Genomic DNA, 16,729 nt, shown 5'->3' with positions numbered 1-16,729 from the left:
TTTGAAATCATGTAAAGCTGACTGCCTTGTGAAAGAACACCCGCTGTGAGAGGGCTGTTCATGAAAACCTTCAGTGAGCTCCCACTTCATAGAACCACGGCTCAGAAGGAAAACTAATCTTGTGGGGATACCAATCTATTCCAACCCCCTTTTTTAACTGTTTATTGATTGATTGATTGATTCACTTGAGAGATAACCATTGATTTGTTCCACTTATTTATGCACTTAGTGGTTGATTCTTGCATGTGCCCTGACCAGGATGGAATCCACAATCTTGGCATATTGGGGTGACACTCTAACCAACTGAGCTACCTGACCAGGACACCCCCTCATTTTATAGAGGAAGAAACAGAAACCTAGATCATTGAGTATAATTTGCAAACAAAGTTGGTAATGCCAGAAAGTAGACTTCTTAACTCTTTAAAGCAATGTTCTTTCTGCTTCACCTTGGCACCTCCTTGGGCTAGGCACAGTAATTTTTTCTATAACAACAAACCAACAAGAAGATATTTGAGATATTTGTATTTCTGAAAGTGTTACATGACAAGTAATGGCCACTTGTTCCCATGTAGGTAGGCACCAGTTGATTTAACTTAGTTCCCATTGGAACCAATAGAAATAACATTCAGAGGTTCTCCCCATCCAAGCACATCCTATCTGCTTATTCCCGGAGCTGACACGCCAACACGAGACAAGTTGTCCCTCAGGAGCATGTGTCTCACCCTCCATGCAGGGCATGCATGCGTCTTTCCCTCTCTTGCTCGTAGAACATGTAACTCTGTGATCTGCACCCACGATGGGCTGAAGCAGGCGCTAGCTCTGTGTGTGGCTCCAGCTGTGCCCCAGGAGCAATTAGGTGCTTAGTAAATGCTATGGTGGGATGACATGTTTTTACTACAATGGTGACAACTGTTTTTTTAAAACATCAGCACGTTGGTGACAGGGCCCAGTTTGGCCAGTTGATGCTGATTTTCAGTATGTTGCAAGATTTCTCTCGGAATCTGTGACCAAGTTCTTTTGCAGGCACGTGAGTAAGCAGACCACGTGGGGAGAGATAAGGAGAGCTGGAGTTTGGAGCCTGAACACTGCCCCGTGGTGAAAGTTCAGAACTCAGTGTCAGAAGTTTAGAGTTGCGTTTCCTGCACAGCCAACAACTCCGTGTGTGATAGATAAACTGACGTCCCTATACCGTCTGTAGAATGACTGTCTCCCTGACTCTGGGGCAGGGAGGTCTGTTTATTTCGCAATTAGCAAAAAGGTAAAGGGTCTTCTCTGAAAAATTTAGTGAGGATCCCAGACTTGACATTCCTTCCACCGATTTTATGTGGCTCCCTCCTCTTTAAACAGCCCTCCTGCTATCACATTTTAAGAGAGTCTGAGAATTTTTCTCAATTAACTCATAAATATGACAGCAGCATTTGCTTGAATTGACTTTTTAAAATAGTTTTCATTGGATCTGGGGTTTCTCTGAACACGTTACCATTGAACAGAAAAAAATCAAAATATGAAGGCTATCATAACAGTATTTCTGATGCCATTGCCCTGTGAGTATTTTAAAAATAGCAGCAGAAGAGGCTTTGATTTCTTCCCATCACAGTGTTGCAAAGGAGCCTAAATACAGCTTTGCATTTGTTTAACTGAAAGCTGCCATTTTGGTGTCGGTGTGGTGGTGCATCTCAAAATGATGAGCGCAGTCAGTTTCAGCTACCAGAAGAAAATTACGAGTCTTAGCATATTTTCACCACGGTGTCATTGTCAAAGTGATTCTATGAGAGATCCTGTGATGAGAAAATCTACAAAGATTGGAATTACTAAGAGAAACACATGGGATGGGTTTGTATTTGATATATGACTTATATTTGGCTGAAAAAAAGTGACTATATTGAATTTTCCTGACCTAAGCAAATTCATCATTAGTAAAAGCAGTACAATGACAATAAACTGATGTAAAAGCCTTTCATGACTTGTACACACTTTGGTCTAAATAGTAGTTTCAGAACGAATTCAGAGCAAGTATGCTTTAGTTAGGTCCGTGCCAACCTAAACTTCTTGGGCGGATCAACTCTGAGATCCTTATTTGCTTTAAAAATATGAGTTTCCTTCAAACAATGCCCCCATTTCAATTATTTATAATATACTTCAATTCACTAAATTGATTTCCTATGTTACAGCTCAGGAGCATATTTTCACATGAACCAAGGTGCCCCATAACAAAATCACACCTGTGGCTGCTGTGCTGGCCCACACCAGGTGAGCAGTTGCAATGCGACAGGGTCCCAGGTGCCAATGTTTCTTCTTGCTGTGTGTGTGTGTGTCTGCTTTACTTTGCTCTGCTCTGGGGAAGGTGGGAGGGCACGGATACAGAAGGCTGGGTGTAGCAATTCTAAACTCTAAGTCAATTTGCCTGGCCACGGATTTTCTGGCAATTAAGGAAATGGACTTGAAAATTAACTCATGGACATGTGCATTGGGCCCTGAGCAGGGTCCATTGACTCTCGCCTTTCTTAAGGTTGATGTATCATTGACTCCCCAATGAGATCGCCTTGGTCTGGTACTCCCATCCCACCCGAAGGCCACAAGGGTTCCCAGCAAGGAAGAATGGAAGGCTTGGGTCATCTATTTCTAATCAAATGTATAATTTAAAAAATTGATTCTGAGACTGAGAAGCCTACTTCTTAAGCCATAACTAAGAGGAAAAAAATCTTTGTTAAAGTAAAATAACTGCTTCTTTGAAAAGGGTGACTTAACAAATGAAAACTTGCAAGGCCAGTTTTAGAAAGGCAGAATTATCTGGCTCCCCAAGGACAAGAAACAGAAAAGTTTCCCCACTAATTCTTTTAAAAAACATTTTAAAGGTTTGTAGAATTATAGTTATAAGCAGGAAGAAGGCAGCTTATCCTACTTGGGAGAACATGTTAAGTGTTCTGTCTCTCCCTCTCTCCTTCTCTCTCTCTCTTATAAATATCTTAACAGAGTTTACGGGAATTCTAAGGAAATACAATTCCTAGCATCACAAGGGCAATATAATTTTGAATTTGGTGTGTAGAGCTGGCATTTGGTAAAATATAATAAATTACTTTGATACTTTGGTAAGTTATTTGGCAACCTACATTAGGTGGCTATATTTATTTTCAGACTTAGTGCATAAACCTCATGTTTCCATTAATTCAAAAAACATTTAGCAAACACCAATCATGTCCCTGAAAGTAAGTTAAACACTGGGATTGATGAGCAAGGCTACTATTTATTCAATAATAAATAAAATCAAGCAAGAACTATGTTCCACTGGGCCCCTGCTTTCAAAATGTAACAGAATCACAGACTTTGAGAGTTTAAATTAAGTCAAAGATCGCCCGGGCCACTGCGACCCACAAAACACCTTTTATATCCGGCCCAGAATGCCTCTGGTCATTGATGCCTATGCAAAGGGCATATGCCAATGAAAACTAATTTTGTAAAACAATACACACTTATTTTATCCTCATGTACTGCGTTTTTTAAAAACAGTGATCACAAGCGTCTAAGTGGATTTAATAACCTACTAATGGATCCCAAGCTGGACTGTGAAAAACGCCAGGGGAGCACGGCCCCTCATCTTAAAGCTGGGAGACGGAGCCCGAACTAGGTGACTGGCTCAGCAGAGCCTTAGTCATGGGAGGACCAACCTAGATTTCCTGTTTACCGATCTCCCGGTTTACCGATCTCCATCACGTTATCTTATTTTGTTTTCTTGCTAGAACTCACTACTACCCTCTGAAGTGATCCTGCTCCTTGTTGACTTGGGTGTTAGCTACCTCCCCATGAGGAAGTAAAGCCCTTGAGAACAGCCATTTTTACTGACGTAGACACTATTATTCCACCCATGCACTGCTTGGCGTATACTATGTGCTCAATAAATATTTTTTTAAACAGTGAGGGCTCTAAATGGATCCTGCTCTACACCAAGTATAGATCCACCTGAATGTCTGGTGGGGCCATCGCTCTGGAATAACAACACGCCTTTTTCGAGTGAGAAAACAAAATCAGAGAGAGATGAAAAGAGTTGACCGACGGCACACACAACGTCCATGGAAAAGCTAGGACCAGAAACCAGGTCTCCCAACTCCAGTTTGGGGCCTTGAGTTCCCTCTGACGCGTCTGTTGACTTACATTGTGAACTTAATTATTAGTGGTACTAGGCTGACTTACCCTAGAATAGTCTTCATCCTGACAGTGCAACTTGTCTGTTTTCTGAAGGCTGGAGAACCTTAGTGTTGAAGAAGCCACAGACTATGTGACCATACAGTCAGTCTGGTGAAGCGACAGGGAAGGATACTTCCAGACGTGTTGAAAGGTGAGAAATTACATTTGCTTCTTCTAAATTATGATCACATCAAATGGGAACTATTTTTACACCCCAGCTCCTAGACAAATGCTAACATTCTTTGTGATTTAACTCTAGGGAACTTATTTAAAGGGAAGCAAATTGCTTCTGGTCAGAGAGGTTTTTGTTTGGCCACATTTCCAGTATGACGTTTAAAACTTCTTAGAAACAAAATTCCAGGATTCCATGTTTAAAAAAAAGAGAGAGAATAAGAGAACTGAAAAGAACTTCTCACTTGGGGCTACAGAGAAAACCCCAAATTCTGCAAAATGACCATTATTTGAAATAGTTTGCATTGCAACTTATCTCAGTTCCTCAAAACTCCAGTGCCCACCTGAGAAAGCCCAGCTACCTCTGACATAGGGTTTAGGGGTACCCCAGAGCAAGTGCACCCCAACCTTCTGTTGAATAACACCCACATGCCCAAAATATCTCCTTCCCATCCTAGGTCTTCAGTGAATAATATGAGTCTAACAACCATGATGGGTGATTGAGACATAGTGCCTTTGATCCTAAAATAAAAGTTTTCACTGGATTTGGAAGAATAACCTTGCGTATGGAGTTTTGGACATCTTCTGAATAAGATGTAGCAACTAACACATACAAGACGCCCAGGCACCCCTGTTTAATCTAGTTACCCTAGACCACAGTTTCCTCAAGTTTTTGTTGTCTTTTTCAAAGTTGGGAAGGGGAATTTTAGGTGAGAAAGAGAACAGAAGACTAACCTAAAAGTGGTCGTGTTTACCACACTCTAGAAGCAATTTCCCATTTCCTATCATCCCAGCATAAATGTTGCCCTGGCATTCCATTCACAATGCCAAACACCAGGGTAGGGAATCTCCCATGAGGGCTTGTTTCTGCCTAAGGTACCCCAGGGGGGAAGCCCAGAAAACATTAAAGCAGTAGCTAGGAGCTTTAATGAAGTTAACCTGCTGAAACCAGGGGAGGTTTGCCTGCACTACCCCTGAAAGCACTTTGAGTATGGCACCAGCTTCAAAAGAAACCCATGCCCTCATTTCTCAGCTCTGCAGCATTGAGAAATAGAATGGCACCCTTATATCAGGCTAATTTTGCTGCTTTGCTGAGGGCTAAAGGCACTCTTAAGCATTTTGAAGACGTAAGGGAAGGGGGCTGTTCCTCTCTGTTTCCTACTCCCACATCAAGCTTAAGGGAAGGGCCCTTAAGTACTCTGAACCCTTGAGTACGCACCAGGTCCTAAGGATGTGAGGTCCAGCATGATAAACGCCTTCCGGTTCAGAAAAAGATAACCTCCCACCTTCTGCTGACATGGAGCCAATTGGGTTCGGCGGGTCGGCCTAAAACAAAACAAACAACAAACCAACAAATCCCCTCCATCTCTGGCCTTTCTTCATAAATTCCCCCTTTCTTAACACATACACTTCCTTCGGCCTTTCAGTGTCATTACTTCATGCTCCATTTCCTTTTATTTTGTAATGCTTTGTGCTGGTTCACTTCTGCTTTCTTTTTCATTTTCCCCCCTTTTTCCTGATCTTCCTGTTGCATCTTTGCCTCTCGGATTTTAGTTCTGCACAGTCTCCTGTTTCTTCCTTTTCTGGTCACAGCTGCCCCCTAATGGTTTCCAGGATCATTACAGCTCAGAGCTGGAGAAGAGCCGAGGGAGGAGAGAGAGCTGGAGAAAGGAAGCTGAGGAAAAACATTAAAAAATGTGTTTTTGTTTTTAGCTTGGAACATAGTCTAATACCTCTGGAAGGGTACCCAAGTCCTGGATCAATGGAGACATGAACTGCAAACCTGGGGGGTGGGATGGGAGGGAAACTTAAGTCTCCACTGAACTCTTTTTGTGTTTTTGAAATTTTTTTAATGAAGTCCATGCACCAATTATTGTCTTTTTTAATTTAAAAACTAAGTAGAATCTAAGTCTGGAGTTGCAAAAGCAGGCTGCCTCTACAAATGGTTTCTTGATCCCTGCAGAAAGCAAGCATCCTTTGGAGCTCCCCCCCCCCGAATTGGGGCTCTCATCTGGACTCCACGGGTTGATTGGCAGCTCAGTAAACTGCGTAGGAGTCCAAATGAAGGGGGGAGTGTGGGAACTAATGACTATGGCGAGTGTGAATTAACCTACCCTGGAGTATCCTCAATAGCAAAAGGTCAGCTCCCTGACTCTTGCCTTTCCATCACGGCTTACATGCTCAAATTAGCGGCTATTGCCATCACAATGCAACGATCACTTGACATATAGAGGTCTAATTAAGGTACCATAAGTCACAAGTTACAAATATGAAAATAGCAATAACCAAAAAAAAGCCCCTTATAAATCTGTGGGACTTCATCAGGGATGAATACTTGTGAATGGAGGAAAAGCAACGGGCACACATAAATGGAAGATTCAAGTTCCCAAGGGAAGTAATCTATGAATTGGGTAAAAGAATGGGAATTTGGGGTTCCGAATAAGATAAGTTTATTGAATATTAAAAACTTTCAGGCTGCAATTCTAAAATTTCCAATCACGTCACCTATAAATGCTGTGAAATTACAAATTAGTTCTCGGCTTTGTTTGTGAGTGTGCAGTGGAATATGTCTTTTTTTTTTGAGGTCCTGGGAAAATCCTCTGTCTGAAAACACCTCCTCTAAAGCCGTGCCACGATGATGCACCTACTTTTTGACAAACTGTACCCGATATAAATCCTGTGATACTGGAACATCCCATTAAGCCCCATCTACACATTAACACCCTATACAATCAAATATGTGGTTATTAATTTCAATTAGTTAGGGTAGCTGAAATTAGGACTAAACCCAGTTCTAAATTTATGAATGAGGATGAAGTCAGAAGTGATCCCAACCGAAATTCAAAACCAGAAAGGACTAGTAGCCATTCAAACTAACTTCTTCCTTCTATAGGTGAGAAAACTGGTCCCAGACTGGCTCACAGACTTTTCAAGGACAGCCGAGGGTGGTGGAGAGCTGAAGTCCATCTACCCTGACCTCGGGTACCTGCCGCTCCAACCCACTCCTCTCCGCTGCAGACTGAAGCTGAGGCCAAGGGCCTGGGCAGCATGGTGAAGTCCCTGATTCCTGGCGAGTGCCCCAAAAGTCATCCAAGAGCACAGGGAAGTGTCAGGGATGATGGACAATACATCCCTTCTCTTCCTCACTAAATAGACACCAAACATTTTCAAGTGATGCTTCTGTGGATAAGCATCGTTTGGGGCTCACTTTTCGGTGAGCAGATAAGACAGCCTCAGAGACGTATAATGGTCTGAATTTCTCTGGGCTCCTGTGGAAAATTTCATGTTCTGGTCTTATGATTATCTAAAGCTGAGTTGCTGAATATGGTAGCTGTTAAACACATGTAGAATCTGTGTATTTTGGGGTGCTGGGAAAAAAGATAGTCACACCGCGCACATTTCAAATGCCCAACAGCCATTTGAAGAGCGTGGATATTGCCAGCGTTGTGGTGAGACGCAATGGAGAACACTTCTCTAAAGGGAGACGTCCACTGTGTCCTTCTGGAAGCACTGATACCTTAAACGTATAAGAAATGAGTGTGGCAGAGGGGGATGAGCCTCAGACTTAAGACAAGCAGAGTAGAGAGAGCAATATGACTTCTGTTTCCTTTGCAAGGATTCCAGGAATGTTTGGATGAATTTTTCACATTTTACTCCTTTTTCTTTTTTTTTCCATTCGTAAGAGTTTCTCCCACCTGATCCAGCATCTGTGTCTGAGAAAGAGATGAGAGACACACACACACAGTGTACACACACAGTGAAGGGGATTTTAATACTGTATGGAAATCTGAAGAATTCTGGAAACCCACCAAAGGCAACATCAAATGGAAATTACTAGGCAGTGTTCAAATGTGTTGAAAAGAAATAAAAGTGTTGGTTGTTTAAAGGGTGAGAGGGAAAATGCTTATTGACCAGAAACCTGGACTTTAGCTTCAAACAAAAGAATAAAAAATGAGGAGCTATTACATTTTAACTGAAGCTTTGCCTCAGAGACAGATGCAGCTAAATATTAAGTAAAGCCGTGTAGTAAATTACAGATTAAGACTCAATTATGCCTCATAACTCACCCTTTCAGGGTGAGAGCTTATCGATGTTAGGGCTGAGATAAGGGGACGCACCGTGTGACAGGTGGCATCTATTGTGGAAGCATGAAGTTCCTGGAGCCTTTAAATCGTGTGTTCCCAGGAGGCAGGACCCAAATGTCTTCCGTGCTTGCATACCTCCTTCATAGTCATGCTTCCCCAAGCATTTAACAAGTACAATTCAATGAGCACAGATGGAGAACCATACCTGAAACAGACCCCTAGTAACAACCAATGGTTGAGTGGGTGGGTGGGGAAAGGGCTGGATCCGCACCCATGACCCCATCAGCTGGCACTTTGAATGCATCCCTGCGGTCCTCCTGCCCCGCCCCTGAGCTTTTCCTGCATTCAGATCTGCTCTTTGCTGTTGCTGCTAAATAAGGTCACGAGGTACAGCTAGGAATCCCCCCCCTCTGGCATTTTAAGGACCGTGTTCTCAGTGGCTTTTCCCTGAATCTTGAGACATGTGCCCCCTATTTAAAAAGTGCCTAAAGAGATAATGTCAAAAAACTCTTATCCCAGTGTCTTTCAGTGAAAGTACAAATATCGAAGGCTATGTGTAAATATAATACCTCAGGAGAGAGGGTTCCAACTGTTTGACCTACATCACAATCACCTAAAATGAGTGTTAAAATACAGATTGTTAGGCACCACCCCAGATCGAAGGAAGCCAACCTGCAGGAGAATGGCACCCAGGGACCTGAGTTCTTAACACTACTCACCCTGGGTGATTCTGAAGTACCCTCTGGCTTGGAATGGCCTAGCTGGGAACGCCTATCTTTCCACAGGGGTGTGTTACAGCTTTCTCTTAGCATCTTTTACAAATCTGTTTTATGTTCCCCACATCTCTTCCTGTCAAAGGAATGGAATGCAGGGTGGGATTATCTATTATTATTTCACAATTAAGGATAATGCTGTGAGCCGTCCTAGGTGAGTCAGTGGTGCTGCCAGGAATCTCGGCTTTGCCGGTTAGCTGTGTTCTAGTCAGTTCGGTATTTCTGTTCAGAAGCCCATTGTTTCTGGGGATGCTACCTACTAGCCATTTGGTAGGCAGGCTCCTCTGTGAGTCAAGGATATTATTAACCCCCCAAGTTATAAAAAGTGCGGTGCCTGGCTCCTCACTCCTGAGTCTGGTGGGAACCAAACCAACTGCAGCCAAACCCCTGAGATTCCAGTCTAGCCGGAGGAGCTGGGGCTCAGCAGGTCTGAGCCAGCCCAGTCTGGAGAATTTCCCTAGGTTCATGTTCCACGGGGCACAAGGGGGACCTGTGTTCAGTTCCAAAGAGTCCTTGGAAGTCCGGGATTAAAGCAATTTTCAGTCGTCCCTGGGCCCATGAGATCTTGTTCAGAGTGGACTGAGAGAGAACTGGTCTCGCTGTGGGTCCTCCCTGGTCTGATAAAGGACTGTGAGCTCCTGGAAGTAAAAGCACCACCAGAAGCGCTACAGCAGGTAGTTATTACCATTATTTATTGAGTGCTGCCCCCTAGAGGATTAACAAATAGAGTCCTGAGGGCTCTGAACCAGACTCGCCAGACCTCGACCCAACAGCCGGAATTCAGGCCCTTCCTCAAGTGGGCTCCGGAGAGACCACGAAGCAGGCCATGCGAGGACTCCAAGGAGGTAAATTAGCGCCCCCTTTAGGACACCACTGAAAAATTAAAATCCATCCTGCCGGTGGTCAGGTCCAGGCACAGCACCCTGAAAGGACACTGCTCTCACCTGACCAAGGACTCTGGAAGCAGCCTGATGACGAGACAGACCGTCAACCCCGAGACCCCAGAATCAGAAGTCCAGAGTTGTCATTCTGTGGTTTCCCAATGCACTCAGGGTTTTGGGGTAGGTTTTTTTTTTTTTTTTGCTTTTTTGGTTTTTTCTCTCTGTCCTCTTCCCCACGCCCTTCCCCTACACTCTGGCTAGTATGTTCTCAGAAAGAGGATTCTTCCATGGTGGGCGTGCGCTGGGATGGCCTGGCAAGCCTGGTGAGTGGTGACCGGAGGTGATACTAAATGACCCTCTTTCATTTAGGCACGTCACTGTCCTTAGGTTCGCATTTTGACCATATTAGAGGCCAGGGTCTCTGCCTAAGGTTCAAAATCCAAACTGCCTCTTTACTCCATTAAATATTGGGGAGTGTCAGTCTTTCTTTATAGTTGACACTCCGGGGGGGAGAGTAAATCTGGAGTGTTTAATATTGTGGATGTGCTCTCAAGCCAAGGAAAGAAGGCAGTAAGAGAGAAAGAGGAAAAAAATGAAAGGTAGCCTTCAGTCCAGGCGCCTGCCGATACGCTGGCTGGAAGAAATCACCAGGCGCCCGTTCAACGCCCTCTCAAACCAGGCATCTAAGATCCACAGTGTGCTAGGCAGCCCTCGGATTTGCACAGAACTGCAAAACCCCTCCATGGCTTGGCTTCACTACTTGCAAATCACTTCTGATTCAATTTTGTTTTGGTTATCTCAGTGTAAATAACAGTTAAGTGGGAGTTACAGATTTTTCAAACACTAAAAGTGATAAACAAAGCTAATGGCAAGTCCAGATAAGAAGGAAAACCACCCAGAAGAATCCACAAGTGCAAAGCGAAGAAATAAATGAGATAGTCAGATGTGTGTGTTTCTTGTCACGGGAACGTTATTTTTCTTCATCTGCAGAGTGGCAGAAAAGGTATATGCAGGGTGCTATTTAGACTGTTCTGTTAGAGTCTTTATGATAATGTAGTAGTAGGTGCCTGGTGAAACAAGACAGTGTGGAATCCACAGAGCCATCCTCAGAAACAAAGATACAAGTGTTTCCCTGTTAGCTTGCAGCTCCCTCTAAACAGTTTTCACACCTCCACTTAATAGCTGGCATAATGCTGTTTTTTTCACCCCGCATTGTGGCCACATTTCCAGGGGGAAAGTGTGTATATAAGTAGTCACAGCAGCGTTTCGAGAAGCCCTTCATGGACCTGTACGTTTTCTGGAGGGTTGGAAGAATCCAGTTTAATTACCTGAACAAATTCTTTGAAGTCTTTTCTCTTCTGGTAGTTGCAAGTTAGGGGCGTAAGGAGGAGCAAATCATCACCTAGAGAGGCGAGGAGTGTGTTTGGGATACAACAAAGGATCTGAGCAGTAAATGCAGTGTGTTTGGGATGTTATTCAGCCGGGGCTGTGCGTGTGTGTCGCCGCCACGCACTGCTGCCTGTGCGAACGCACGGCTGAGCTGCCGTCTCGCTCTCTACTCCAAACACCGTGCGCCACCCCGCTCCTCTTGTAACGCCATTGAGCGTGGCATTGTGTTAGGGTCTACGTGTGTGGCATCGGAGTCTGGGACTTGGGGAGAACAAGGGTTTCCCCGTTTTTCCCGGAGTCTCCCGCGGGCGGGGGCGGCTCGGCCAAGGGCAGCGCGCCCTGGATGTGCCCGGGGGAGCTCCTTCTCCGCAGCATTTACGCGCGGGCGGCTCCGCGGAGCCAGGAGCTGAGGAGCCTAGGCTGGGCGGGAGGCTCCGGGTGGGAGTGGGGCGGCTGGGTGGGAGCTGCCTTAACTTTGATCCGGCCGCGGCCCCAGAGAAGCCGCGGCCGCCCCGCCCGAGGTGGGTGCCGCGGCGCTCGGCTCTGCGCCGCGCGTCTCCGCGGCTGCCTCTTTAATCAGGAACACAGAAGGGGCGGGCCCTGAGCCGGCGCGTAATCGGATAGCTCTGCCGCGGCTCTGACATCCACATGCTGCTCGGCCTGAAAAGGCAGTGGGGAGCCGGAGGGGAAGCAGAGGACGCGAGCGAGGCAGCAGCCCGCAGCCCGCCCCCAGCACGTCCTCAGACGCTCAGACACTCGGCCAGGCGCTGGGCGAGGTGGAGGTGAAGGCGGGCGCGAGCGAACTCGGAGAGGGGCTCGCTCACTCCCAGGCGATCCCAGCCGATCCCAGCCGCCTCCACCGCCCCGGCAGCAGCAACGGCAGCAGCACCGGCGGCTTCCTTCTTCAGACTCCCCTCTTGAGGCTGGCTAAGCGGGTGTAGCCCTTAGGGGAGGATCTCGCTAGGGGAACTCGGCGAGGGCAAGAGCCGGGCGGCCGCCTCCTACTCCGGCCGCTCGGCGGTGGGTGCCTCCGCCTTCGCGTGGGTCCCGGGTGCCTGGGACTGTGTGTCAGTTCACGTCTCTGAGATCACACAGCTGCCCGGGGGCAGTGTGATGCCCAAGGCAAGTCTTGGCTTCTTTTTTATTACAAATTTTTTTTTACGCCTGGCTTTCGGGAAATATGCGTGATGTTGTAGGATAAAGGAAATGATACTTTGAGGAACTGGAGAGGACATAGATCCGTTTTGTTTTTAAGAGAGGAAATCGGTCCTCTCTTCCCGGTTTGCTCCCTCTTTGCTGATTTCAAGAGCGACCCTTCTCCTGGTGAGGAGGGGATCCAGCAAGAATAAAGGTGAAAACAGGCGGCCAGAACCCGGGAGGGAAACACCGGCCATCAGGAACCCCTGCAGAAGACACTATAAGGAAGACAGAAGACCGAGAAAACACAAGGACTAATAATTATACAAGAAACCTCCAAATCCAGCTCTGGAGAGAGCCTCTTTCTCCAAAATGGATATGTTTCCACTCACCTGGATGTTCTTAGCTCTCTACTTTTCAGGACTCAAAGTGAGAGGCCAAGCAGGTAAGCCCTTTAAAGTTTTTTCTATTCATTTCAACATGCTTTCCCTGTACAAGTAACTGCTAATGCAGGGGGTGGGGGGCACGAGGAATGGCCCAGGAAAGAGGCTTCCTCAATACTGAATAATTTAAAGAGAGGTCCCAGCTGGCCATCCCTACCGTGCACCACCGCTGCTGCTAAAACCCAACTTTATTCCCCTGCTAGGATTGTGTGTGTGTGTGTTTTGAAACATAGACAGAATTGGGCGGTGTTCAGATGTCACATATGGACTGAATCAAAGGTTTAAAAATACTACAAAGCCTTTTTGCATTACAGTTTTGGGGAATTTTTTCCCTTTCTTGAAGCAGAGCACATCTCCCTTGAGTTTCTCCAACCTAGCCAGCGGAATATAAATCATTTGCATTCTCTCCACTTAGCTACATTGAGCAATGTTAACTGAAGGGCTTGGGAAAGGCAAGAGTCTAGTTTTGATTTTCCAATGCTGTGGATTCTTTGCAGAATGTGCAGATACGCCTCAGAATCACAGGGCTCAGGCTGCTGGAGCAAGTTGGCTTTCGGCTGAGCTAGGAGCTTGGAGCTGGGCACTGCTGGCAACCAAGGCAGTTAATCGTCCCTGCTCTCTTTCCGGCATCCGTGTGTTTTCTGGGGAAGTAATTCATGGTGTTTTTTTTAAGAAAAATTATTAGATAAAACAACTGTGTGGCCCTCCAAGGTCTCTCTTGTGAAGTGGTTAGAAACTTTTGAGAGGAATTTGTTCTCGACCGCTGCCAAAAAGGGTGTGTGGACTGAGTGCGGAGAGAAGCACTGCAGGCCCAGGATGTCAGGGACCAGTGTTTGTGTGGGTACGTGTGTGGAGGGACGGCTGGCACAGGGATATGCTTCTGAGCAGGGAGCGCTGGTTTCAGGAAATCTGGTGGGGCTTGTCCTTCTCTCCCTCCGCCAGTTTCCAGGGTGAGCCTCTCTTCCCTCTGGGAACAGTGTCTGGAATCTGACAAAACTCTCAGGAGCTGCTACAGGTGACTGAGAATGAGGACACCATCTATGGAGGGAAGAAGGCAAAGAGAAGGGAGAAAAGCCCTCCTGCGTGCTTACCCAGCAGCATCCCCAAGGCTACAGCTGCAGTGTAGAGCTAACCCTGAGCAGCCTCCTGGGCACCTCCCCCCATCACAATGGCCAGTGGTCGGGTGGGAGCCAGCTTTGACTAAAGGGGAAGTTTGTGCCTGGTTCTCCGATTCTCACCTCCTAACACGCACACACACCGCCCTAGGCTTGAGTTTTCCTTTGAGGGGGAAGGAAATTCAGGATTGCCCTTGCAGCCCAAACCCACATGTCTGCCATGACTGCTCTCCACTTGGGGAGATTGATTACCTGTGCCTCCCCTTTCCCTCTCACCTTAATTCTAAGTTCCCAGTTTGAAGTGAAATGAAATTACCTCCCGCCGACCTGAAGACTGCATAAATTATGTATGTTTGTGTGATTCGCTGTGTGTGTGCACTAGCACGCGAGCGCGCGGTGAGGATGCCCACCGTATATTATGTATTCAGGCACGGTCTCTGGTAGGCCCCGGTTCACGAGTGCGCAGACACTGGTGCACACACCGGCAAACGCACGCACTCACATACATGTACGCACAACTCCAGAATCTGTGTTGTGCAGAGGGACAATCTGTGTCGTGAAGACGGGGGACGTCTTCTACCCCAGATGTTCGCACATCTGTCCCCGAGCGCTGTGTGGAGTGTGTACGTGTGTGCGCGATACCGAATGGGACCTACTCCCCCTCCGCCACCTGCCTCGGCTCTCTCTGCAGAGCCCCCCGCCCCCACCTCGCAGCCTCGCTACGTCACTCCTAGAGAAGCCTGAAGGCGCGGAGCGCGGGGCAAGTCACCCTTTCGATGGGTCGCGGAGCTGGAACCTGCCCAGGGATAAATATTCTCCAGTCCCTCGAAAAGGCGATCGCAAGCCACGCGCTGCTCCGTCTTTCCTTCGGAGCAGCGCACTGGCACTCCGGCAGCTGGCGGCGGGTGGCAAAGGGCGAGGCCCGGCTAGACCTCTGACTCACGCGGTGCGCGCCGGCCGAAAGGGGGCCGGGCCCAGCCCGCGGCAGCGACGGCGGGAACTCGTTCCGAGGAGTCAGGCAGAAAGGAGGGTGGAAAGCGGAAAAAGGGGAGCAATTGAGCAAATAGCCCCGCGGCGTGCGGCCTCTGGGACTGGCGGGCGGCGCGCACCAGACTCCCCCACTCCTCCACACGCTGCCCGGTCAGATCGCAGCACCGCCGCCTCCTGCCTCCCTTCTGCCTGGGCTAGGGGACTCGGGGCCTGCTGGCCGGGCCCTGTCCAGAGCTCCCTCTCTGCCTTCCCGTTCCTATTCCGCGCGGCTTCAACACTCCCTCCACCCCAGCAGAGCCGTCTTTGAAGGGCTGAGGCCTGCGGCCAGCGGAGCTGGGGGTCTGAGCTCTGGCTGAGCTGGGTGGCGGGAAGCCGGGGTGGGATTTCCGAGCCGAGGGCGGAGAGAGAGGTGGAAAGAAGCCAGCTGGAGCCTCGGGAATGCGCGCAACGTGCACCGCCTCTAGTAGCGCCGCGCGCTGAGCGCCCGCCGGTGCGCCGAAACATGTGAAGAGCACACGGCTCCAGCACCCACGTGGTGGTGAGGACTTGGTGGCCCCCAGCCCCACCCCACCCCCCAGCCCCCAGCGCCGTCTCTAAAGCCGCATCGATTTGTTTGGGCTACGCAGTAGAAACACAGCCCAGCAATCCATAAACATTCTATTAGGCAAAAGTATTCCCAGTGAAAGCAAAACCGAGGCTCAAGCCTGGGCAAAGTTGGCAGACTCTTACTCCTCCAGCCTCTGTCCCCCTCCTCCTGACTAAGGACACCACCGGGGAGGAGCCTGCGGCTTTTCCTGGAGGCCGCCCATCGCCAGAAAGTTAAGTCGCGGCTGCAGTTCCCTGCTTGGAAGAAGCCTCTGCAGTAGCCGGCGAGCCTCCCCGCCCCCCCGCCGCCTCGCTCTTTGCTTTTCCACGTGAGAAAAAGACATGTTCACGGCCAATGCTTCATTTTTACTGATTGATTTCTTTTTAATATCGACACAATTTAATGGAGGCGAGGCGAGCTGTGATTAAATGGCTGCCCCCACCTTTCGCCTGGAGCTGACTGCACCACCGCAGGGTGTCCCACCAGGTCCCGGCGCCAGGTTGCTGGGGACAGGGAGGGGGCAGAGCCCACACTTCAGGGCTGGAGAGGGATGAGGGTGGGAAAAGCTGGTCAACCCTCTGGGAATCAAGGGGGTGTCAGGGTGGGAATCAGCTTTCCCAGCCAAGCGGAGGGGACCCATCCGGGCGGAGAGCAGGACCGGTACAATGGCACTGGTCCCATGGAGACGGCATGAAGTGTGTCCAATAAAGTGGAGTCACCCCCGTCGACCAAGATGGCCGCCGGTCAGCCAGGACACTCTGGGTCAGGAGGGAAACTGCCTAGGTCAGAGCAGACAGATCTGGCAAGGAGACACACCCAGGATATCTGCACACGTGATCAGAGCAGCCACGTCTGCAGAGCGGGACCACCCACACAGATAGGCTCCCGGGCAAATTCCCCACTTGCCATCAGGGTGCCAAGACAGTTACCGAAAGACCCAGAAGGGTGGAGTCCACAGTTTCAAAGTATAACTGAGG

The 16,729-nt window shown here is 48.2% G+C and overlaps 1 protein-coding gene across 4 annotated transcripts in view; it reads left to right on the top strand.

The window, feature by feature from the left end:
• Positions 1-12,125: 12,125 nt before the first annotated feature.
• Positions 12,126-16,729, top strand: part of NRP2 (neuropilin 2) — a 114,964-nt gene continuing 110,360 nt past the window's right edge. For 3 of the 4 annotated variants that reach the window (XM_037043518.1, XM_037043517.1, XM_037043520.1), the window contains exon 1: positions 12,127-13,063. In XM_037043518.1, coding sequence (XP_036899413.1) covers positions 12,991-13,063 — 73 coding nt within the window. In that variant the 5' untranslated portion in view covers positions 12,127-12,990. Of the gene's footprint in view, positions 13,064-16,729 lie in introns of all 4 variants that reach the window. The other variant, XM_037043519.1, reaches the window with a different exon arrangement.

The sequence above is a fragment of the Sturnira hondurensis genome, unplaced genomic scaffold, assembly GCF_014824575.4.
Source record: "Sturnira hondurensis isolate 20B ecotype Veracruz unplaced genomic scaffold, ASM1482457v3 Scaffold0004136, whole genome shotgun sequence".
In the NCBI taxonomy this organism is placed as follows: Eukaryota; Metazoa; Chordata; class Mammalia; order Chiroptera; family Phyllostomidae; genus Sturnira; species Sturnira hondurensis.
This window is presented reverse-complemented; position numbering and strand designations above follow the sequence as displayed.